The sequence below is a fragment of the Anas acuta genome (assembly GCF_963932015.1).
Source record: "Anas acuta chromosome 2 unlocalized genomic scaffold, bAnaAcu1.1 SUPER_2_unloc_1, whole genome shotgun sequence".
In the NCBI taxonomy this organism is placed as follows: Eukaryota; Metazoa; Chordata; class Aves; order Anseriformes; family Anatidae; genus Anas; species Anas acuta.
In genome coordinates, this window is record NW_027075980.1 from 157,595 (window position 1) to 181,028 (window position 23,434).

At 45.0% G+C, this 23,434-nt stretch overlaps 1 protein-coding gene across 35 annotated transcripts in view; it reads right to left on the minus strand.

The window, feature by feature from the left end:
• Positions 1-23,434, minus strand: part of SCRIB (scribble planar cell polarity protein) — a 114,540-nt gene that overhangs the window by 46,042 nt on the left and 45,064 nt on the right. For all 35 annotated transcript variants that reach the window (XM_068668151.1, XM_068668156.1, XM_068668159.1 and 32 more), the window contains 7 exons: positions 14,589-14,678; positions 13,931-14,008; positions 12,061-12,375; positions 11,492-11,572; positions 4,173-4,439; positions 3,807-3,917; positions 915-1,091 (listed from right to left, as the gene is read on the minus strand). In XM_068668151.1, coding sequence (XP_068524252.1) covers positions 915-1,091; positions 3,807-3,917; positions 4,173-4,439; positions 11,492-11,572; positions 12,061-12,375; positions 13,931-14,008; positions 14,589-14,678 — 1,119 coding nt within the window. The remainder of the gene's footprint in view (positions 1-914; positions 1,092-3,806; positions 3,918-4,172; positions 4,440-11,491; positions 11,573-12,060; positions 12,376-13,930; positions 14,009-14,588; positions 14,679-23,434) is intronic.

Genomic DNA, 23,434 nt, shown 5'->3' on the forward strand with positions numbered 1-23,434 from the left:
CTGGGTTAAGTTCAGGCTGGGATTGTTGAGGAAAAAGTTTCAATAATTGGCCATATTCTAAATATAGTGAAAGGGACCTGAATTGGTTTCACTCATTTGGCACAGCTGACTCTTTTTTATGCGGCTCTGCCCTTTCTGTATTTCTGTCTCCTATTCAAGACCAGTCTTTGTGAAATCTGAGAATGATCAATTATGATCACAATATCATCATGGTCCTGGCAAGAGACCCTCCACAGCCCTCAACCGTGTATGTACTTATATGAGAATGGATTCCTCCACAAAGGAATTACAGAATGTAATATAGAATGATTTAGGTTGGAAGAGACATTAAATACCACCTATACCACTGTTCCATACTGACATGAATCAGATGAACATATCTCACAGTTCCAACCCCCCATGCCATGAACAGGGACACTTTCCACTAGATCAGATTGCTCATCCAGCCTGGCCTTGAGCACTTCCAGGGATGGGGCGTCCACAACTTCTCTGGACAACCTGTTCCAGTGCCTCATCACCCTCATCATGAAGAATTTCTTCCTAATATCTAATCTAAATCTACCTTATTTTAGTTTTAAACAGTTATCCCTTGTCCTATCACTACACTCTGATGCAAAAATCCCTCCTCTGCTTTTCTGTAGGCTCCCTTTAAGTACTGGAAGGTTGTTACAAGGTCTACCCAGAGCCTCTCTTCTCCAGGCTGAACAACCCCAACTCCATCAGCCTTTCTTCATATGAAAGCTGTTCCAGCCTTCTGATCATCCTTGTGGCCTTCCTCTGGATCCAGAAACTTTAGCCAGAAGTTTGACTGTATCCTAGACCCAGACTTCCAACTAGATAATAAATTGCCTTCAGAGTTGAGCCTTCTATCAAGAAGAGTGCAGTTTACCCCAGCACAATTACTCAGAACCTACCTGCATACCAGGTGGTGGTGGATCTCGTCTTACTAACACAGTCAGCTCCTGGGTGTTGGAGAGCAGGGCATTCACTGCTTCCTGGTGGGTAGCATGGCGCAGGTCAATACTATTCACTTCCAGAATCCTGTCCCCTACACGGAGTCCACTGCGAGATGCCAACCCACGGGGAATGACCTACAAAGAGTCATTAATGTTACATCTAGAAAAGAAAATTCCATCTCTCCTTGGAGATACACCGATAGAGTCTGTAGACACACTTGAAAAACAGATGAACAGCAAGTAAGTGTTATGACTTCAGCAGGAGGAAGGTGTAAGGGCCAATTTTTATCATGTTCCGATGCTATCCTCCAACATCTTGAGCCATGTTTTGACTTCCACAGATAAAGTTTCCCAAGAGGTTATATCTGTGAAGAAGCTGCTCAGGTGCATTACTGTTACTGACTTTCAGGAAGCCTCCATAAAAAGGTCAGTTCTATCCTTTAAGCGCAGTGTACATGCATGTACATGTACTCCCACTCAAACTCTTTCTCATTTGGAGACTTCTGAAGCATTGGAAAAAAGTGCTAAATCACCAGTACCTTGGAAGTCAAGACAGTAGCCAGAGAGATACAAACTCAGCCTTAATGCCACAAAAGTTGAGCTGATGTTGCAAAGATTGAGCAAATGCCTTGAAAATTGTCCATACATCAAGACAGCAGGGAGGCTGTGACACAAGCAGAAAGGACACAGATTTTCAGTCATCTGGCAAAACTTGATAAAATTGGTACTGCTTATAGTACCATTTATTTGCTACTGGACAATGTTCAAATGGCATTTCCGCTTTTGTTGTTTAGGCCAGAAGTAGTCAACTAACCCACTGGACGATTATCACAGGTCATTATGCACCACTGCCTTCTGCTCAGAAAAAAAACTGTTTTAACAGTTATGTCCCACATGAATATCTAACCTCAATTTGAAGGTGTTCAGGGCTGCAGAAACTATGACCATCTTTGAAAATTTTCCCAGTGAATAATTATTCTTGCTATTTCAAACCTCTCCTCAGTTTTCACCCCAATATTGTCTGACCATTTTTTTTCCCCCAAGGTACAGTTTAGTTCTTTTTCATTAGGAAAAAGCACCCCTCGGTACTTCACAATTTCCTCCCTTCATTATATGACTTTTTTTTCAAGTTTTGAAAAATGTTTGTGGTTTGGAATAATCTTTGTCACTTTTATTTCCTCTTCTCCAGCTAAAATCTTTTGAAATTGCAGGTATTTCGACTGACTATGGATTTTGGCTTTGGCTTAGCCAGCACTGCCTTCAGATGAGTTTTGGTTCCCTTCACGGTCCCTAATTACATGTCCGAGTATCGCTTGGATGACTGTTTTACAGTGGGAACTCACATTACAGTTCATTTATTATGATGCTCTTATGCTTTTCAAAGTTACTGCTTTCCAGAAAAAAATATTGCAAAAGGGAAAACTGGTCTACACCAACTATATCTAGATGCAAAACCTCATGCTTAGCTACATTAAAGTGCATTTCTTTGAAGAGGAAAAAGTGAAGAGGAAAAAGTGACTTCCATCTTTCCTCCTCAATATGAATTACAATTGCAGTATATTTTTGTTCAGTTTCTTGGCTGCAATTTGAGCTTTACGTCCACACAGTTGGTAAGGCTGAATTGCATCAGGTCTGGTACAAATCCTTGCAAAATCCATCTGGGAGCCCTCCCATTCACTGACATCCTACCTCTTGAAAACTGCCACACAGTTTGGAGTCCATTAATCTGTTCTGTAATGTTATTACATGGTGCTAACTTTCAATTAGGTGATCATATAGTAATCATCTTGTAGGACTTTTTTTTTTTTTAATATTGTGCTAACTCTGGCTGGGATGGAGTTAATTTTCCCCACATCAGCCCATTATAGCAGCGTGCTTTGCACTTGTAGCTAGAACAGCACTGATACCACACCAATGCTTTGGCTATTGCTGAGCAGCGCTGGCACAGCATTAAGACTCTCTCCAATTCAACTCAAAGGCCAGTAGCCTTTGGGGTGGGCAAGAGGTGGGAAGGGAACATTGCCAGGACAGCAGACCTAAATCGACCAAAGCAATATTTCATAGCATATGATGTCATGCTCAGCAATAAAAGCTGAGGGGGATGAAGGGAGACGAATGGGGGGGACTCTCACTATGAAAGCATTTGTCTTCTGGAGCAACTAGTACATGTATTGAGGCCCGGCTTTCCAGGAAGTGGCTGAGCATTGCTTGCTGATGGGAAATAGAGAATAATCTTTTTTCCTTTTGCTTTTGTGCACAGACTGCTTTTCTTTCATTAAGCTGCTTCTATCTCAAAAACCCACAACGAATATCAAGGTACTTCACCAATGAAAAATTTAACACTGGCACAAAATGAAGTAAGATTTACTCTAAAATATCATTCGATATGTTATGGTCTCATATAAGCTTTTTCACCTGAGTAAAACCTTTGTCATCTTTTCATTATTTTGCTCTGTCTGATGCCAGAATAAACAGAAAATAACTTTCTCACAGGAATTTTGAAAAAAATCAAATGTTTAACTGCAGCACTATTGTCAAAAGTGCATCATCTACCATTATAAATGGTAGACATCACCACCATTTACTGTACCAGGACTGACAGTGTCAGTACAACTCAAATCTACAAAGAAGTGCTCTAGAGGGTATCTTGAGAGCTACAGACCAACAAACCTAACTTCTATTCCTTGCAAAATTATAGAGTCAAGAAAGAGTAAAATCTGTGAGCACATGGATAGGTAGCGTTTGTTGGCTAAGAGTTCTAATACTCTCACATCAAAATCCTTCATCTTAACCTCAATAATTAAACATCTCAGGATCATTCACTGCTAGGCTGCCCACACAGGACTTTACCTTTGAAATGAAGACACCTGGTTCATGAATCCCAAACGGATGGCTTGAGTGGTCACTGCCTCCTACGATACTGAGTCCTAGGGGACCACCGGCTTTTACAAGGTGTATTTCCTTCAAGGAACAAGAGGTAGAGTCACAGAGAATAAAGGATATCAAATAAAGACCACAAACACTGAAAAACATGGAGTCAGGGATGTTCTGTGTGAGTGAGCACAAAGTAAACTCCCACAGGCACAGGACAAGAGGGTTACCCATTACGTTTTAGTGCTCCAACAACCCAGTGAGCCAGCCCTCATCAGACTACCACTTTTTCATATGAAAAAGTACAAAGATTACACTATCCCATGTTCTAATAGACAGGCTCACCTCAATGGGATATTGATCCTCCAGGCTTTTAGACAGATGGTTCCTTTGCAGTTCCTTGCAGGAAGGTGTCTCCTCAGGTGGGCTCTCCCCATGGCTGGGAGGCGGTGGTGGGGAGTGCATGCGCACTCGTGGCACGCCTGGTGAGTCTCCCTCGCTGAGCTGCTCTGCACCCTCTCTCTCTACCAGCAGCACGATGGTGGGGGAGGATGCGGTAAGCAGCGCTACTGCCTGATCATGCCTGGCTTCTGTCATGTCTACCCCATTGATCTAGAACAACCCGCAAACTCAGTGTCAGACCATCACACGAGTACACCCTGTCATTTTAAGCCCTTAGGAAAGCACCCTAAGGGGCCCCATTCTGTGAAAACCTGCCCCTTCCCAGAAGTCTGTACCCAAAGCACTCTGTAACTTACCCCACTTCTTCCTATCTGGCAAAAGGACATGGGCACCTGCTCATTCCCAGCTGACCACCATCCTCTTTCCAAACAGATTACCAACCCCTTTCACCTTCCCCTCCAAACCTCCAGGCCCCATCACCATCAGTGAGGCTCCAGAGGACTACAAACACCAAGTGTGATGATGCTGTACCTCCTGGAGTGCTACAAAGCTATTGTCAAGACTATGCCCTTGTTCATTCATTATCAGGAAAGTATCTACGACTCCTTTTTGGCTTTGCATTCCAGCTTTCCTACTTGGCCATGACAAAAGAAACCCAAGAGGCTGCATTAAAGGAATGGGTTCAAAGATCTTAATATGGAAGGAAGGCAAAAAGCAGTGATTCCCAGAAGCGATGTCACAGTACACTAATGTACCATGGCATCAGCTACCTTTGAACTAGGGCATTTGCCCATATCAATCACTCTCAGAGCCCAGGCATTGGCACTGAAGAGATGAAGGACACAACCTGATGTGTGACAGGACCCGTTGCTAGCTACTGGACCGCTGTTCCCTCATGCTGGGCAACGTTAAGGCAGTCTTGGGAGCATAGTCCTGTGTTGTCAGTTTTAAGCCATAAAAAGTGTACCACAGGTATAAGATTTGGAAGCAACAACAAACAGACTGAGCTAGTCAGCAGTGATTATCTGGCTGACACAAAAAGAAAATTTGAAATATTTTGGACAAGAAGACATTATCCAATATGCTATGCCAAATAATATCAAGAATACAAATATAGTTTTGCTATGGTATTGGTGAAAGAGACAATGCTGTGACCAGAGAGGTGCTTCCAGTACATACATGGAAGCAGCAATGTCATTTGTACAAAGCACTGAAGAGACCTCATCTGAAAAAATGCATACTGTTCTCACACTTCACACTAATGAAATAAGGAAATCTAACATAAATTATCAAAATGCACAGAGAAATGGTTGTGAGACAAGAAAGGGAACAGACAGCCTTTCCTACAAAAACAAGATACAAACTAGCTTGACTAGAAAATCAAAGGAACAAGAAGGATGTGACTGTTCTCCAAGAGGAAGGCTGTTCTGCACAAGGGGCAGAGTATCTAGGGGAGAGCTAAGTTAAAGAATGCTGCCAGAAGCACCAAACTTGCCATGACAACATTAACATTGAAAATTAGAAAGGTTTCTAGTCCATAGTTTTTGGAATAGCTTTCCAAAATGAACAGCAATGACATGAAAATAATAGCTGTTAAGATGGAGTTTGATGAGCTTATGAAATAATAACATGACTTTTTAACAGCCACAGCAACTGGATTTTTGTAGCCTGATTCCTCACTGTCTAATTCCTAGAAATACTGAACTCCTTTCAAGAAAGCAGTTTCTGGGCAAAGTTGACTGTGCACTATCTGACAAGGCTTTGTCCAGAAACTTTATAAACACTACCACCACCCTCAAACAATCTGCACTATCCGATCCACGGTGAAGTGTGTTTATTCTGCTTATGACATGGAGGCTTCAGCCTACAGGGGGGTTTTTGTCAGACCATCAGCAATATTGCCCTGCTCACTAGTTATCTTCTGACTATCACATAAAAAGCAGATGAGATAGCCCTACACTCCTAGTTGTGACACGGTCAGGAAACTCTCAGCCCCACAGCCTGTCCTCTGATACTCAGACATCTGTCCCAAAGGGACATCTTTGGCACCAACTACAGAGGCCTAACACGGATGTGAAGATGTGCCAGCCTGCACATACATGCAGGAAGAGGTTGTAGGAAGGATGCAAAAGCACCTGGGTAATGGCTATTCAGCATAAAAGGCAATCAGCAGGAAAGATAATAAATTAAAAAGAGAGATGCACAAACCTAATGAAAAGCAGGTGATAGAGACAAGTCTCAAGACACTCATGGATGGATCATTAAATCACTCAAAAGGTAACACTGAAGAAGTGTGACCAAAAACTTGGTAATGAAGATTATCATGGGTTGTCAGAACAGCCCTCACAGGAAAAAGCAACTCACTATAGGAAGTTTTAAAAGGGATTGTGCCAATGTGCAAAATTTATGATGGGATGTTTAGGGGAAGAATCACACATAGGGAAAGGGAGGGGGCAAGGAGAGGGGAAGAAGGAGTATGGGAAAACAGAAGGTAGAGAACAAGAGGCTGATCACAGGCAAGCAGGCTGCTGGACAGTATGCTTGTCTGGGCAAGCCCTGTGCCTGGTCACCACAGTCTGCTCTACCTTTTTATCATACCCTGTTCCTATTTACTATGTGGATTTGTTCTTTATTCTGCATATGTACTAGCACAAGACCCACTAGTAAAACTCATGTTGAACTAGCCAGCAAGTAGGAATCCAGTATCTGGAAAAACCCAGCAGCTGGCCCAGACACTGAATAAAAGGCTCAGGGTCTGACCAAAGAGCTTTGAAGAACTTGATGCTTGGGCCAGAAACTGAAGAGACGTGCAAATGTGAGTTTTCATGGTGCAAAATTGAGAGAGTGCACGTGTTTGTTCCGCAAGCAAACGTTAAACCTGATTAGCCATTGGGTAGAAACAGGGTTAAGCCATTTGTGTTGTTCATGCCCTATAAGAACCATTAATCTTTATATGGAAGCCTGAAAACGTACTTCCTCCTTTCCTGTCTGTGCAAATCCATGGCCGGTTGTGCCTGTAGGGCTGGACCTGGGAATGGGGAAAAGCAGCTGCCTCCCATCTAGTGGACTGGTAAGGAAGGATCCTCTTAGGTCCTCCTGTCTGAGGGATGCAGCAATTTTTAACAAAGACGACATGCAGATGAGGCTTGGCCCTTACGCTTTTATCACCAGATGAAGGCCCTACATGTTTCACAGAGAGACCAGCAGCAGCATGCACTCTTGACTTCATGCATTCCACTCCGAAAAGTGAGCTCTGTTATTCTTCCACCACTGATGAGAATGGTCAGAGCACAAGTATACAGTAGTACTTCCCCAGACTCCAGCGAATGAGGTCACAAGAACTCCCTGAGTCAGAGGTATGTTATATACGACAGCTCTTGACAGCATTTTCTGCATGAGCTACTCTATTGCCTGGCAATCACGATACCTTCTCAGCTCTTGGATAGCTAGTTTTCAGTGGCCCTTATTGCTGTGTCTCTACATAACAAGAGAGCAAGGGCAACAGGAGCAGTTAAGCTATCAGAATGCACAGAGGAAGGGAAGGAGTATCATCTGTCCATGCCACAGGGAGCTATAGATCTCTAGCAAATTTCTTAGTGATCAGACTGCTCTTTAGGACCCTCACGTATCACTTGGTACTACTACTGTTCTCAGGCTCCCCCAGATTAAGTATTCTTCCTTCTACTCTCAGTTCTATCCCTCCCAAAATAGCTGCCCTTAGCCACTGCTCCCCGTCCTGCACCCTCCCTGCTAGATTCCCATCCAATGACTCAAACTCTCCAACACTCCCCCATGCAGCTCCCTGTCCCGTTTGCTTTCTGCCCCATCTTCCACTACCAAGATGACTCTCAAGATGCCTGTCACGATTGTGTCAGGTGCTATTCGTAAGAGACACTGGAGTATGAGGAAGGCTGGAGAGTTAGTAATCAGTCACCGGTGAGTTTTGTGGGGTGTTAACTTTGAAGAAAGATCTAGGCTGGGCTCTTCAAACCATGTACTCAAAGCTCCCTGAAGACTGTAAAAGGAGCTATCCTGGCCCTTCCCTGTAGAGAAGTCCGGGATGATATAGAGCACAGGGGAAGAATATGAAGCTGTGCTGTATTTCTTCTCCCAAGAAAACAAAAAATACTTGGCAAAGTGATACAGAGGCATGACTAGGAGACCATGGCTTTGGCAAACAGGCTTCTGCCTGCCGGACCTATGAAACCACCTGTATCTTAACCAGGGCCCTGTTGCTTTCCCTATAGGGAAACACAAGAAACCTATACAGCATATTCTGCGGATCATCATGTCCTGAAAAGCCTTCCAATAAAAATGGGCCATTAATGCTTCAGAAGAGTTGTGGTAAAGACAGAATTTGTGTGATGCTGTGTGGGCACTGTTTTGAAGTGAACAGGCTCTCCTTCAACATCCAGTATCACTGGGCCAGGGCAGTTCCACAGGTCTGACCCAGCAGCAGATTTGGCCAGAAACAGGGCAAAACTCACACAGCTTGCTCATAGTCTCTTAGAAAGAGCAGAACATCTCAAGGACAACTATCACCAAGAAGATATGAGAGGCGTCAGGATTTAACACTACCACCACCATGTGGATATTGTGAACCCCACAAGCAGGAAAGGCAGAATAGCAGCTGCTACCAGGAGGCACAGATGCTGGAGTTCCTACAGTTAGACGCTTGCTGGAAGGTGCAGATGTTATGTGAATAGTCTAGACCAGGTAAGGATTCTCCTGAAAGATAATAATTTGTATCTGGTTTCTTAAGTGATCACAAGATTTGAGCTGCAACTGATAATCAACACCACAGCTTTTATGACGGAACATAGTTCAGCACAGGAAATATCCTTGAGAGCAGAAGACCATGCTCATGGGTATATTCATTACCTATGCAATAACACTGCACATATTGTTGCAGTGAGGTGTGTCGGAGGACTAAGGACAGCAAAACCTTCATCCACATCAAAATCTAACAGTGCTCCTGAGCTCTGTAAGCCTTGGCTTACATGTAGCCTTGGGCTTACATGAGCCTTGGGTTCAAATAAAGCAGTGAAGACACCGCAAGCTATTACTAGGGAATTAGATCTGCTTTCCTATGAAGATGCCCATGGATATAAATATATTTGCTAATGGAGGGGGTAAATGGGGTTTGACTTCTGACTCCTGTCCTGGTTTCAGTTAGGACATAGTTAATTTTCCTCCTAGTAGCTGGTAGGGTGCTATGGTTTGGATTAGGATGAGAAGAGTGCTGATAACACGCTGATGTTTTACTTGTTGCAGAGCAGTGCTTACACCAAGCCAAAGACTTTTCAGCTTCTCGCTCTGCTCTGCCAGTGGGCAGGCTGGGGGTGCAACAGGAGCTGGGAGGGGACAGACCCAGGACAGCTGACCCGAAGTGGCCAAAGGGGTATTCCATCCCATCTGATGTCTTGCTGAACAATATATAGGGGTGGCGAGCCAGGGTGAGGGGGCTGGCTGCTCAGGGTTAGGCTGGGCATCAGTCAGTGGGTGGTGAGCAACTGCATTGTGCATCATTTGTTTCATATACATTATTAGTAGTAGTGCTGTTACCATTATTATTATTATTATTATTGTTATTGTTATTGTTGTTATTATTATTATTATTATTTTCCTGTCTTAATAAACTGTCTTTATCTCAACTCACGTGTTTCACTTTCCCATTTCTGTCCCCCATCCCAGAGAGGGAGGGGGGAGGGTGAGCGAAGGGCTGTGTGGTGTTTAGCTGCTGGCCAGGTTAACCCACAACAACTCCATTCTGAGATCTTGTTTTTCCTTCTTGCCACAGGTGGAGCCAATTAACACCACATGATGGTCTGTGTGCCTGTAATCACGCCTCTCAGTCATGCCTCTGTACCAGTGGAGCATCAAAAGATGAGCAAAACCAAAATAATTTAGGCTATGGGGAGGGACTCTTTTATCAGGGAGTGTAGTGATAGGAGAAAGGGTAACTGCTTTAAACTAAAAGAGGATATTTGGATTAGATATTAGGAAGAAATTCTTCATGATAAGTCAGGGTGGTGAGGCAGCAAAACAGGTTGCCCAGGGAAGTTGTGGATGCCCCCATCCCTGGAAGTGCTCAAGGCTGGGCTGGATGGGGCTTTGGGCAACCTGATCCAATGAAAGGAGACCCTGTCCATGGCAGGAGGGTTGGAACTAGGTGGTCTTTAAGGTCCCTTCCAACCTTCCAAACCGTTCTATGATTCTGCTATTCTGTCTGGCAACAGTTAGGGTCAATGCTTGATTTTTGGAGGGGGGGGAAGCCCTAGCAAAGACGGAGCAACGCTGTACCATGGTGTTCAAGTCTCTTGTCAAGATATACCTGTCGGACCTGGGCTAAAGCTCCACTAAAATTTTGTGTCAGAGCAAATACAACACAGCCCCCAGCCTAGGGATAGAGCAGACAGAAGCCAGCACTGACAAGGCTGTATCAGTGTTTACTCACACCAGCTCTGTGGTAACGCATGCTCTTACCACAACAGCTGGATCAGAAACCCACCACCAGCACCAGGATGCAGGAGCTTTCACTTGGAGGCAGCATGCGAGCTTGGGAAGAGGGTCAGGAGACTCAGCAGACTCTCCCCCACAGGAGGGAGAGGAGGTGACACATTAGGCAGACTTGAGGTTAGAGGTAGCAGTGAGATCCATATCACTGGCACAAACAGGAAGGGAAACTGGGGCCAGAGTTTTAAATGAAAGCAGGGGGAAGCACTTCAAAGTGCCCTGCCCAGCTCCACACTGCCCTCAGGCAGCCTTCCTCCTCTTCAGCCTATGCTGACCCCTGCTACTGGGCAGGGAGCAGCTGTCAGCTGTGCCTCAGAACGTCCCTTCCCACACATCCTGCTACAGCACAGCTCTCCAAGGCTGTCCTACAAGGCTCTGGAGAGACACCAAGCCAGGGCAGTGCTGTCATATCACCCATATTACCTCTCTCCAGTACAGCCCTGACTATTGCATACTGTCCCTGTGGGGACATGCTCACACGCTGCACTCAGGGAAAGGAGGAGACGTTAACAGTACCCACTGCCAGTCACAGGCTGCTAAAAGACAGGGAGACAACCAGCAATATTAAGCACTCTCAGAGAAGACCAAGGAGATGAAAAAAAGACCCTCAAAATCCAGCTTCAAAGACAGGAAAACATCTCCTGTCTGAGGAAGGGCAGGGAGCTGCATTTGTGCCTGCTGTCCCAAGAGCAGTGAGTCAGACCCCTTCCAGACCTTCCTGCCCTTCCCTGCATACCCGCACTCACCGAGATGACCCGGTCTCCTACATGCAGGATCCCGTCCCGATGGGCTGCACCACCCTCTGCGATTCGTGAGATAAAGATCCCCTGAAAGACAATCAGAAAGGTCAGAGCAGCCTTGTACCTCCCCTCACCAGAGCTTTGCTTTCCAGAATCACTCCCTGACACCAGGCAGGTCTCAGCTCTTTCCCCTTTGCAAAGCCCTCCCCTGCCCTGGCACTTCCTCTTCATTCCTCACTCAGCACAAACCCTTTTCTGCTTCTGGAGCCACCTGCAGCAAAGTCTTCATGTGGCCAAGAGCCCAGAATATGTCAAGAGGACACTGGCAGGATTAAATGTCACTGGCAGGAACTGTGAGCCTCAGCCCCACCTCCTTTTGAACTTCTCTCTTTCCCTGACTTAAGAGTAGATTCTGGCTCTCAGCAAGGCACAGACTGCCAGGCTCAGCAGCTCAGAGTTCCTGGGCACAGTTCCTATGCTGCCTCAAGCAGTGTAAGGAAGACCCTGTGCTGCTCCCTCATGCAGTGCCGAGAGTTGGAATTGAGCATCTTCCCTCCCGAGGAATCATTACTAACCGTGTCACCAGCCCGGTAGGGTGTGGAACCTTTGCCACCAGCAATGCTGAAGCCCAGACCCTTCTCATTGCGCATAAGGCAGGTGGAGTATCTCTCTGTGGGAGGTGTCCCCTCAGGCCGCTCCGGGAAGCGTAGGCCACCTCGCCTCTCACGAGGGCTGTAGTCATCCTCAGGGCGAAGCGGTGTGACAGTGATGGCATTCTCTGGCTCCACCATCCGCTCCCGCAGGACTGTCATGGAGACAGAGCTTCCCGATCCACGCAGAGCTTCCACTGCCACATGATGCTCAGCACAATGCAAGGATACGCCATTCACCTGGGGACAAAAAGAGCCAGGCACAACCCTCCATTTGTGGGGAGATCTTCCAACAGCCTACAAAACCAGCTCCAGTCTTAGCAGTCAGCGTCCAACAAAAACACAGCTCATCTCCTAGCGCTGCAACCCTGTTCCACGCGGGACATGACAGACCTCACCTGCTACCCCACAAAGGAGCTCCCCTGTGCTCACAAAGCATGTGCTGCCTAAATACATAATACAGTGGCTAGTGGGTAGGGCTCAAAGGGTTGTACTGAATGGGGTAAAATCATCCTGGTAGCCAGTCACTAGTGGGGTTCCGCAGGGCTCCGTTTTAGGGCCAGATCCCTTTAATGTTTTTATAAACCATCTAGATGCAGGACTCAAACGCATACTAAGCAAGTTTGCAGACAACATTGAATTAGGAGGAGCTGTTGACTCCCTTGATGGCAGAGACTCCTTGCAGAGAGATCTGGACAAATGAGAAGGCTGGACAGTCACCAACTGCAAGAAATTTAGCTAAAGCAAGTGCTGGATTCTGCACCTGAGATGGGGCAACCCTGCATATATGCACAGACTGGGGGATGAGAGGCTGGAGAGCAGCCCCACAGGAATAGATCTGGGGGTTCTAGTTGACAGCAAGTCGAGTATGAGTCAACAGTGTGCCCTGGCAGCCAAAAGGGTCAATTGATCCTGAGGTGCATCAGGCACGGCACTGCTAGCCAGCTGAGGGAAGTGATTGTCTTACTCTGCTCTGAGGTAGTGCGGCATCACCTTGAGTACTGTGTACAGTTTTGGGTGCCACAATATAAGAAGGACATAAACCTATTAGAGAGTGTTCAAATGAGGGTGACGCATCTAGAGGGGAAGACTGAAGTCACTTGGATTGTTCAGCCCCGAGAAGAGACCGAGGGGAGGTCTCATCGCAGCCTGCAGCTTCCTCATGAGGGGAGAGGAGGGGCAGGCACTGAGCTCTGCTCTCTGGTGACAGTGACAGGACCTGAGGGAACAGCATGGAGCTGTGACAGGAGAGGGTCAGGCTGGATGTTAGGAACAGGCTCTTCACTGAGAGGGTGGCTGGGCACTGCAACAGGTTCCCCAGAGACATGGTCACGGCCCCAAGCCTGCTGGAGTTTAAGAAGCTTTGAACAATGCTCTCAGAGATATGGTTTGATTTTTGTGTGCTCCTGTGTGGACCCAGGAGTTGGACTTGATGATCCTTGTGGATCCCTTCCAACTCAGGATTTTCTATGGTTCTGCAATACGTCTCCAAGGTAGCTCCTGACAACCACAGGAGGGGCTCTTTCTATGAAGGGGAATTCTCTTCCACAGGAAGCCTCATCCTTCCCATTGCCTCTACCATCCCCACAAGGCAGCAAACCCCATGCAGCTAACTCAAAGATAAATGGCAATGTTAATTAAACAACCTACTTTTTCAGCTAGGGGGGATTTTGTTTTCTCCTTGTGCAGCTCCAGATGCTTAATTTGGCTTACAGACTAGCGCAATGCACTTATGCATCAACCCACACCTCTCCATCCACTCTCTAGTCATTAGAAATATTAGCTAGGTTCTTACCTCCAGAAGCTTGTCCCCAACACGAACCCCTGCACGAGCTGCAGGTCCCTCTTCTGACACACGGGAAATAAAGATGCCCTGGAAAAACACACTATGTTAAAAGAAGTGGAGTCCATTCCTCAACCACGTAAAGCGTGGAAGGAAAGTAGTCCACCCCATTCAACTTAAGGGAAAGGGGAAATCCCTTGCCAATCCCATACCCTGGCTGTGGGGACAAGACATCCACGTCACTCTGTTCAGGAGGTGGTGGAAAGGAGAAAAAAAATTCCCGTTCCAGAGCTACCCCACAGGTGACAAAAAGGAAAAGGGCAAGAAACAGTAATCCTTTTCCAGTAGGTTGAGAACAACACAGCTGATGCTATCATGTGTGGAAGACAACCCTGTACTCTTCTCCTTTTGAGTCCTGTACATCAGGACACAAGTGGGAAAGAAACTGCTGCTCTCATTGCTGTTCTTGGTGGTCAGTAGCCTGAATGTTTGAGAAGTTGTGCTCCAGCCCCCTGCTCCTCGGCAGGTCAAGGGTTGCTCTCCACCTTGCTCTGTGAAAGCCCAGTCCAACGACCACAAAGCTCTTACATATGGAAATCCGATGTCCAGCTACAGAGAACTAGTCCCTGAAAAGGGGGTGCTTCAATAATTATGCAGTCCAAGGTCTTACCTCATCGTCACCCTTATAGGGGGTGGAGCCCTTGCCCCCTGCGATGCTGATGCCCAGCCCCCCTGTCTGCCGCACGATAGTCAATGTCAACTGGAAGCAGAATGAACACAGGTTACAAGTCAGCGCAGGCATGGAAAATGCCAAAAACATTTTGAAGAGCAAGAGATGACTACTTAAGAGAATAAGCACAAGAATATAGACTTTATCTGCATGCATCTGCTCATGTATTTGTGTAAGCTGTGGTGTTGATGCCTCAAAGGGACCAAAGTTGCAATACCTATAAACAAACCAGTTTTCACAGCTGGGTTCTGAACTATATCTCAAGACCAAGAGTTAGTTTGCCTGTATTGAACACACTGGAATGAGATGTCCACCACAAAGTAAACTGAGAAAGAGTGGAATAGGACTGGATAAGAAAACAGGGATAGCGTTCATATCACAGCCCAGATCTACCACAAAGCTCTCTTTGGGGTGCAATTCCATACATCTACTGGGAGATTAAGGATCACCCTAATGTAACATGCAGTAACAAGAATGGCACATGTTTCAGAATACACTGGGACAGATACTTGGCTTTACTCTGTTGATGGAAATCAATGTGCGATTCTGGAAAAGCCATCTGTCTTGTTCAGTGGCTCCTTCCTCTTCTCCCCTCTGCACGTGTAGGCTCAGGATTGTAGCTGTGCAATCCAGAAGCCTCTTCTTCCCATATCCCATTTCCACATACCAAATTAAGGCCCCTTGCAATAGCAAAACTCTCCTCAAACTTGAACTGAAATTGCCTATATTCAGGACACTAGCATGAACTGTTTGTGTTGCCCCAAGTCATGAGAAGGAAGGTAAGGAGCATGTGGTAGGAATCGGAAAGGAATGGGATAGGCAGGGTTCCCTCGGGGATCTGTCAGGGCCAAGGACCAAGGAGCTGGTGATGCAAGTGATGGAAATGTACACGGACTTCTGGAGAGAACCAAATTTATTGTCCTCCAGATGTCACTTCTCTGGAAACAAAGTCCAGAACAGAGAGCGGCTGCTGCAGAGGTTTCTAGCTTCAACATCAGATCCACTTGGCTTTGGCCAGGCCACAAGGCAGTCAACGAAAGAAGCAGGAGAGCCCTTCCTTAATGGCCTCCCTTCAAATTTTCTTCATTTTCTACAGTGACAAAAGCACCAGCTTGTAGGGCCTTCACATTCTACTAAGACCAAAAACCCCAGGAGATGCAGAACTGGACTGAGGTTCTTTGCCATTTCATTTATGCCCAGTCGATGCTGTAGTAGAAAGGAGCCAGAATCTTCACAAGCTAACCCTGGATTCTAGACTGACCATACATACATTGTCTGTAGTGCAAGACCTGGAGACTGAGTTAAATCCAAGTACTGAAAGACATGGGTTATTCAGATGAGACAAAAACGTGGTGGGCATAAAACAGCATTGTTTATCATTGATAGCACACTTTAAAACCACTTACACATTACATAAACTCTTCTTGTGTGAAAAAGTCTATTAGGATCTAAGTGAAAATACTCACTTTATTCTCCAGTCTCACTGGATTTTGGTAATGCTATAAAGGCTTTTATCTAATTTCATTAAAAAATGTCAATTTGTCTACAGAAAACTTGGTTCCCATATGTAGAATTCTAATGAGAGAATTCTAATAACAGGATCCAAATATTTCTGAATAAGATAGCTGATGATTTTGCTCAGTGACTGAATATGACAAGATTGCTGTTTTTGACTTGCTTTTGACAATGAACAGGGAACATATGATGTCACTGGTTGTCACTTTCAGTTTCACGCTAAGTTGATTGTTGAAACTAACTGAAAGAAAAACCATAAAACAACGGATTTCACAAATTTCACAAAAAGAATCTACTACAGACTACCTGGCCAGGATGACAATGACACTGATGAATTATTCCTTAAGGAACTGAGAGAGACTTCTAGATTGGCTGTCCTTGTCCTTATGGGGGACTGCAGGACTTCAACCTGCCAGATGTCAACTGGGAATATCACATAGCTGAGACAAAAAGGTCCAGGAGATTCCTGAAGCACCTTGATGGGCTAAAGTTGAGACGGGAGGTTGGATATTAGGAAGAACTTCTTCACCGAAAGTGTTGTTAGGCATTGGAATAGGCTGCCCAGGGAAGTGGTTCAGTCACCATCCCTGAAGGTCTTTAAAAGACATTTAGATGTAGATCTTAGGGATATTGTTTAGTGGAGGACTGGTTAGTGTTAGGTCAGAGGTTGGACTGGGTGATCTTAGAGATCTCTTTCAACCTAGATGATTCTGTGGTTGATAATAACTTAGTACTTGTACTAAGAGAGCTGACTAGGAAAGGTGTCCTCTAGGACCTGTGGCTTGTGGGTGAAGTGGCAATAGGTGGTCGCCTTGGCCATAGTGACCACGAAGTAGCCGAGTTTAAAATCTTTGGAGACAGGAGGAAAACTGCCACCAAACTTCAACTTTGGACTGGGGGAAAGCAGACTTCAGACAGCTCAGTTAGTGAGGTCCCCTGGAAAGTGCTTTTAAACACACTGGGGTCCAACGTTACTGGTCATTTTTTAAGTACCACCTCCTAAGAGCACAGGAACAGGGAATTCCAAAATGTTGAAAGTCAAACAGGATGGGCAGGCTGGCCTGGCTAAGCAGGGATCTTCTTCAAGTGCTTAGGCAGAAAAAGAAAGCATACAGTCACCGGAAAAAAGGTTGGGTGACATGGAAGAACTACGCAGAATCACAGAATGGTTGAGGTTGGAAGATCTGGAGATCATCCAGGTTCAACTCCGCTGCTGAGCACAATCACCTAGGGCACATTACACAAGATGGCACTCAGTCGGGTTTCGAATATCTCCTAAAAGGGAGGCTCCACAACCTCTCTGAGCAACCTGCTCCAGTGCTCTGTTCACCTTCACAATAAAGAAATGTTTCCTCATATTCAGCCAGAATTTCCTATGCCTCAGTTTGTGCCCATTGCATCTTGTCTTGTCACTGGGCACCACTGAAGAGTCCAGCCCCATCTTCTTGACACGCTCCCTTCAGATAGTTGTACGCATTGATCAGATCCCCTTCTCCAGGCTAAGCAGGCCCAGCTCCCTCAGCCTGTCCTCGTACAATAGGTGCTCTAAACCCCTAATCATCTTTGTAGCCCTCCTGGACTCACTGCAGGAGCTCCACATCCCTCTGGTACTGGGGAACCCAGAACTGGACACAATACTCCAGGAGCGGTGTCACCAGCGCTAAATAGAAGGGCAGGATCACCTCCCCCAACCTGCTGACAGCTCTCTTCCCAATGCACCCCAGGACACTGTTGGCCTTCTTGGCCACAAGGGCACGTTGCTGGCTCACGGTTAACCTGCTGTCCACCAGGACTCCCAGGTTCTTCTCTGCAGGGCTGCCCTCCAGCAGGTCAGCTCCCAGCCTTTACAGGCACATGGGGTTATTCTGCCCGAGATGCAGGACCTTGCATTTGCCTTTGCTGAACTTCACGAGGTCCCTTACTGCCCAGTGCTCCAGCTTGTCCAGGTATGGATGGCAGCACAGCCCTCTAAGGGGTTACAGGGATTCTTCTCACCTTTGTAGGGAGAGAATTTGTGCAGGCAAGGCTCAATTAGAGTTGAAGCTGGAAAGCAGCGTGTGGGACAATAAAAAAGGCTTTTTTAAGTATGGTAACAGGAAAAGGAGGACCAGAGCAAACATTGGTCTGATACTTGATGAGGATGGTCACCTAACAAACAGGGACATAGACAAAGCAGAGATGTTTAATGCATTTTTCACCTCTGTCTTCAACACCAGTGATGGGCTCTGGTACCCCAGCTGCCCTGAATGGGAGGACCGTGACTGCAGGAACGATAAACTCCCAGTCAACCCCAAACTTATGCAGGATTTGCTGCTCCACCTTGGTGCATTTAAGTCCACGGGGCCTGATGGGATTAATCCCAGGGTACTGAGAGAGCTGGCTGATGTCATTGCACAACCTCTCTCATTTATTTTTTAATGGTCTTAGGAATCTGGAGAGGTCCCAACTGACTGGAAGCTGGCAAATGTGGTCCCAATTTTCAAGAAGGGCAAGAAAGAAGATCCTAGCAATTACAGGCCTGTAAGTAATACTCAGTGCCTGGTAAAATTATGGAGAAGATTATTCTAGGAGTTATCAAAAAACACATGAAGGACAACACAGACAGTGGAGGTAGCCAACATGAATTCACAAATTAATTTGCTTTTGTGATAAGATCACCTATCCAGATGACCAAAGGAAGTTGGCCAATGTAATCTTTCTGGATTTCAGTAAAGCTTCCAATACTGTCTCTCAGAGTATCTTTCTGTACAAAATGACCAAAATACAGTTAAATAAGAGCATAATAAGAAGGTGAAGGGTCTGGAGGGGAAGACATATGAGGAGTGGCTGAAGTCACTTGGATTGTTCAGCCTGGAGAAGACTGAGGGGAGACCTCACAGTGGTCTACAGCTTCCTCACAAGGGGGAGCGGAGGGGCAGGTGCTGATGTCTTCTCTCTGATGACCAGCAACAGGATCCAAGGAAACAGCTTGAAGCTGTGACTGGGGTGGTTCAGGCTGGATATTACAAACAGGCTCTTCACTGGGAGGGTGGTCAGGCACTGGAACAGGCTCCCCAGGGAAGCGGTCACAGCACTGAGCCTGCTGGAATTTAAGAGGCATTTGGGCAATGCTCTCAGACACGTGGTCAGATATTTTGGGTGATCCTTTGGGAACCTAGGAGTTGGACTCAATGATCCTTGTGAGTCCCTTCCAACTTGGAATATTTTCTGATTCTAAGGCATGGTTCAAATCTAACCTGTTTTTCATAGATTTTTGATATAGCAATCTTTTAACAGATTCTCTTGATCCTCTGAGATATTCCAAATTGCATTGAGTAAATGTATACCTTTCTAGAGAAACTAGAAACATTGCGCGTATGGTCAGGCTCCTCTCTAGCAGACAGGGATATCTGAATATTGCCCAACAGACTTGGAACAGTATTTAGTGCTGTGTCCTACAAACTGCCAACTAAGGATTTTTGCAACTTGTTATTGGCAGGGGCGCAGCAGATACAGAGGGAGAAATCTAGACATTTACAGGGTTCAGCAGACCAAGTATGGAACTGCTGCTCTTCAGAGCCTGCTGAAAGACCAAGTTGTTCCTCCAGACATACCCAAAGGAGTGAGGGTTTAAGGGCTTTATTTCCGGAAGGCAGCAAGTTTCTGCATGCATAGACATCTTTTTATAGCATGCTATACGTTCAGAGGCAGTGTCTGATCCCTGGATTCACTCCACTTGAAACTTTAGATGAGACTGGGTTGTCAACAGTGACTTGGAAAAGGCAAATATTCAATAAATACTTCTGATCTGTATTTAGATAGAAATAAGATAATGCATACATATCACGTAAATCACATTTCACTCCAACACGAGCTCAAGAATCCATTAAATATCATCAAAACGAATAATCACTTCAAAAATTAGAAGAACTAGATAACCTGTACCCAAGAGTCCTAACAATTGACCAAGGTCTCCAATATACTTATAGAGTACTTATAAAATCCTGGAAACTTGATACCCTGAAACAGCATTTACGTTGTGCTGTTAAATTAAGATATTACAAGATGATACCTACCAGTCAGTCATCCTAGCACAACTTCCAGAAAAGAAACAGAAGAACTAGTATGCATGTCCCTTACTGAGCAGACAGAAGTAACAGTCATAACAAGCAGTTGAATATTATGAAAATTAGGTCTTTCAAATAAGCAAAAAAACCTACATCATTATTCCATTCCTTGACAAGACTCTAAACTTGGCTGACAGATTACCAGTATAAATCTAATAAGCAGGCTTTTGTAAAACATGAAACTTCTTATCACAAGGCATTCACACTGACATCGTAGGATGCTGGGTTTAGTTTTACATTATACAAACTAAGAACTAACTGAAATAAAGAACTATGAAGTAGGGTTCTGCAGAGATCTTTATCAGGCCTGATGTTATTTTGAATTCCTGACAGAAAAAAATGCTAATTGTTCTGTTTGAGAGGAGCATAGCATCCTTCCAGTATGGGAAAGGATGGGAAATAATTTATTTTTTTAAAAACTTTTTCATGACATTAATGACTTTATAGGAAAAGATTATTCCATGCTTGTAGCAATAAATCAGGGGTCACAGAATCACAGAATGGCTTGGGTTGGAAGGGACCTTAAAGAGATCATCCAATTCCAACCCCTCTGCCATGGACTGGGACACCTTCCACCAGACCAGACTGCCATTGGATTCCCAATTAATTTTCAGCAGCACTCTTAAAAGAAAACCTTTTCAATGCAAAGTACAATTAAATTGCACAATTTACTGCCAGTGAATAGTATAGAATAAAAGTGTACCAATGGGACTGGAGAGATGAGACAAATTCATGGACAGCAGCTCCACTGTATCTAGTACAATGGTATAAACAGTTCAGAAATCCTTAATAACACATTACAAGGACCTGGGAAAATACCTCTGAAAGAATCACAATGCCTCACTAAAAACTGCACTTCGTAGTTCCCAAATAAAGACTGGCATATCCACCAACAGAGGTGTCTTTACAGATATCACATTCAACCCTGTGTCTGTTTCCAGGAACATCCCAGCAAAATAGAAGGTAGTTACAGAAGAGACACATAACAGTTCAGGAGCCAGAGGCACTGACTCACCAGGAAAGATTAGAAGAGCTAAATCTGTCTGGCTTCAGTAAGCAGTAACTCATGAGGACAGAGGGACAGGCTGAAAATATCAGTGAGCAAATGGAAGGTAAGACATCACTGCATGAGATGTTGAGAACTAAATTAAAAATGAACAATGGAAAAAGGAACACAAAGCAAAGATCCTGCCCTGGCAGAAGAGATGATCTGAAGATTTTCTAGCTCTGATTTTGCTTATTCCTCCTTTATGTTTTGTTAGTTACAAGGGGAATGGATACCTGGCAAGGCAGAGATGGCAGCGTACTAATGACTGACAGTAGTATGAAGAGCAGACACAGAACAGGTGACCTGCAATGCTAAATGCTCAGGTGTACTCCTACAGACCCCCTTCTCCAAAGAGGCTCCAAGACAATGGATGACATAACATTAAGTGAGTATGATGGAAAGAATGCAAAATATACCTCTTGATGATGACTTTTGAACCATAAGAACCTCTGGGTTCATATAGATATAGTTAGTTCCTCCGTTAATTCCAGAAATAGGGATTTAAGGAGCTAGTCCTTACTCCTCATCACAATAGGCACACAGGTTTCCTACAGCCGTGGAAACATCAACAGCAAAAGAGAGGTTCCTGAAAGAACTGGACTGGCTAAACCATGGTACGCAACAGGACAGAGTCCTTCTGGAAATGAAAACACTCAACTGCACAGATAAACAAAATCAGTATTGGACAAAGATAAAAATCACAGAATGGCAACTGATTCTCTGCCAAATACAGAAGCATAGAATGGCCTGGGTTGGAAGGGACCTTAAGGATCATCTAACTCCAACCCCCTACCATAGGCAGGGAAGTCACCGACTCAGGTGATCAGGTTGGCCAAGGCCCCATCCAGTCTGGCCTTGAACACCTCCAGGGATGGGGCAAGTGAAGAATTTCTTCCTAATGTCTAGTCTAAATCTATCCTCTTTTAGTTTAAGATCGTTCCCCCTTGTCCTATCATTATCTACCCGAGCAAAGAGTCCTTCTCCATCTTTTTTATAAGACACCTTTAATTACTGAACGGCTGCAAGGAGGTGTCCCCGGAGCCTTCTCTTCTCCAGGCTTAACAGCCCCAGCTCTCTCAGCCTTTCTTCATAGGAGAGGTGCTCCAGCCCTCTGATCGTCTTTGTTGCCTTCCTCTGAACTCACTTTCCTGTGCTGGGAGCCCCAAAACTGGATGCAGTGCTCCAGGTGGGGCTTGATGAGGGCAGAGCAGAGGGGGAGAATCACCTCTGTCCCCTGCTGGTCATGCCTCTTTTGATGGAGCTCAGGACACAGTTGACCTTCTGGGCTGCAAGCACACGCTGCTAGCTGATGTTGAGCCTTTCATGCACCAGAACCCCAGGGCTGTTCTCAGTGAGTTCTCCTCCCAGTGTGTATTCATCTGGGATTGCCCCAACCCAAGTAGAAAGATACACTTTGAGAGCACTGAACCATTCCCAGAACTAGAAGAAAAACCTAGACATGGAAATACTGCAGATTGAGCTAGAATGAGTAATACTGAAATTTTATATTTTTTCCTCTCTTTAGCAGTAACGGATTTTTATTCCTATTCTTATTGATGCTCTTTTGTGTTAAAATCATTGGTATAGTTGTTCATTTTTTATAATTCTGACTAAATTTTTTCACATTCAAACTCCTTTGCAGCCCAGAAATTTCTTATTGTTTTAAGGGTCCATTTTAGGAATATAGAATTAAAATGGCAGTATGTAATTAAATGACAGAATTCTGGGAAATTTATGAAATTTTTCTAAAATTTGTTTCATTGGCTAGCCTCACACTAAGAATTGCTTCATTTCCATTCTGCGCTGCTAAGAACAGCACACTAGAAAAGTATTTGTCCAAAGTGACAATGAGATAGAAGGAAAATTCTTGCACTAAACCTGACAAAACCTGAGATCCTTGACACTGAATGGAGGAATAAATACAAGGTAGCTAAAGAGAATTCCTATTCATAAACAGAATCTGCCACACCATAAGTGGAAGAAAACCTATGGAATATAGTGAACTGAAGACTGAATAAACTCTGTCATCTTAACAGTCAACAAGTTCGAGTTCAAGTAAAACGGGTGCACGAAAGGGTAGTGAGAAAGACAAGATATAAAGAATAAATCACAGAAGA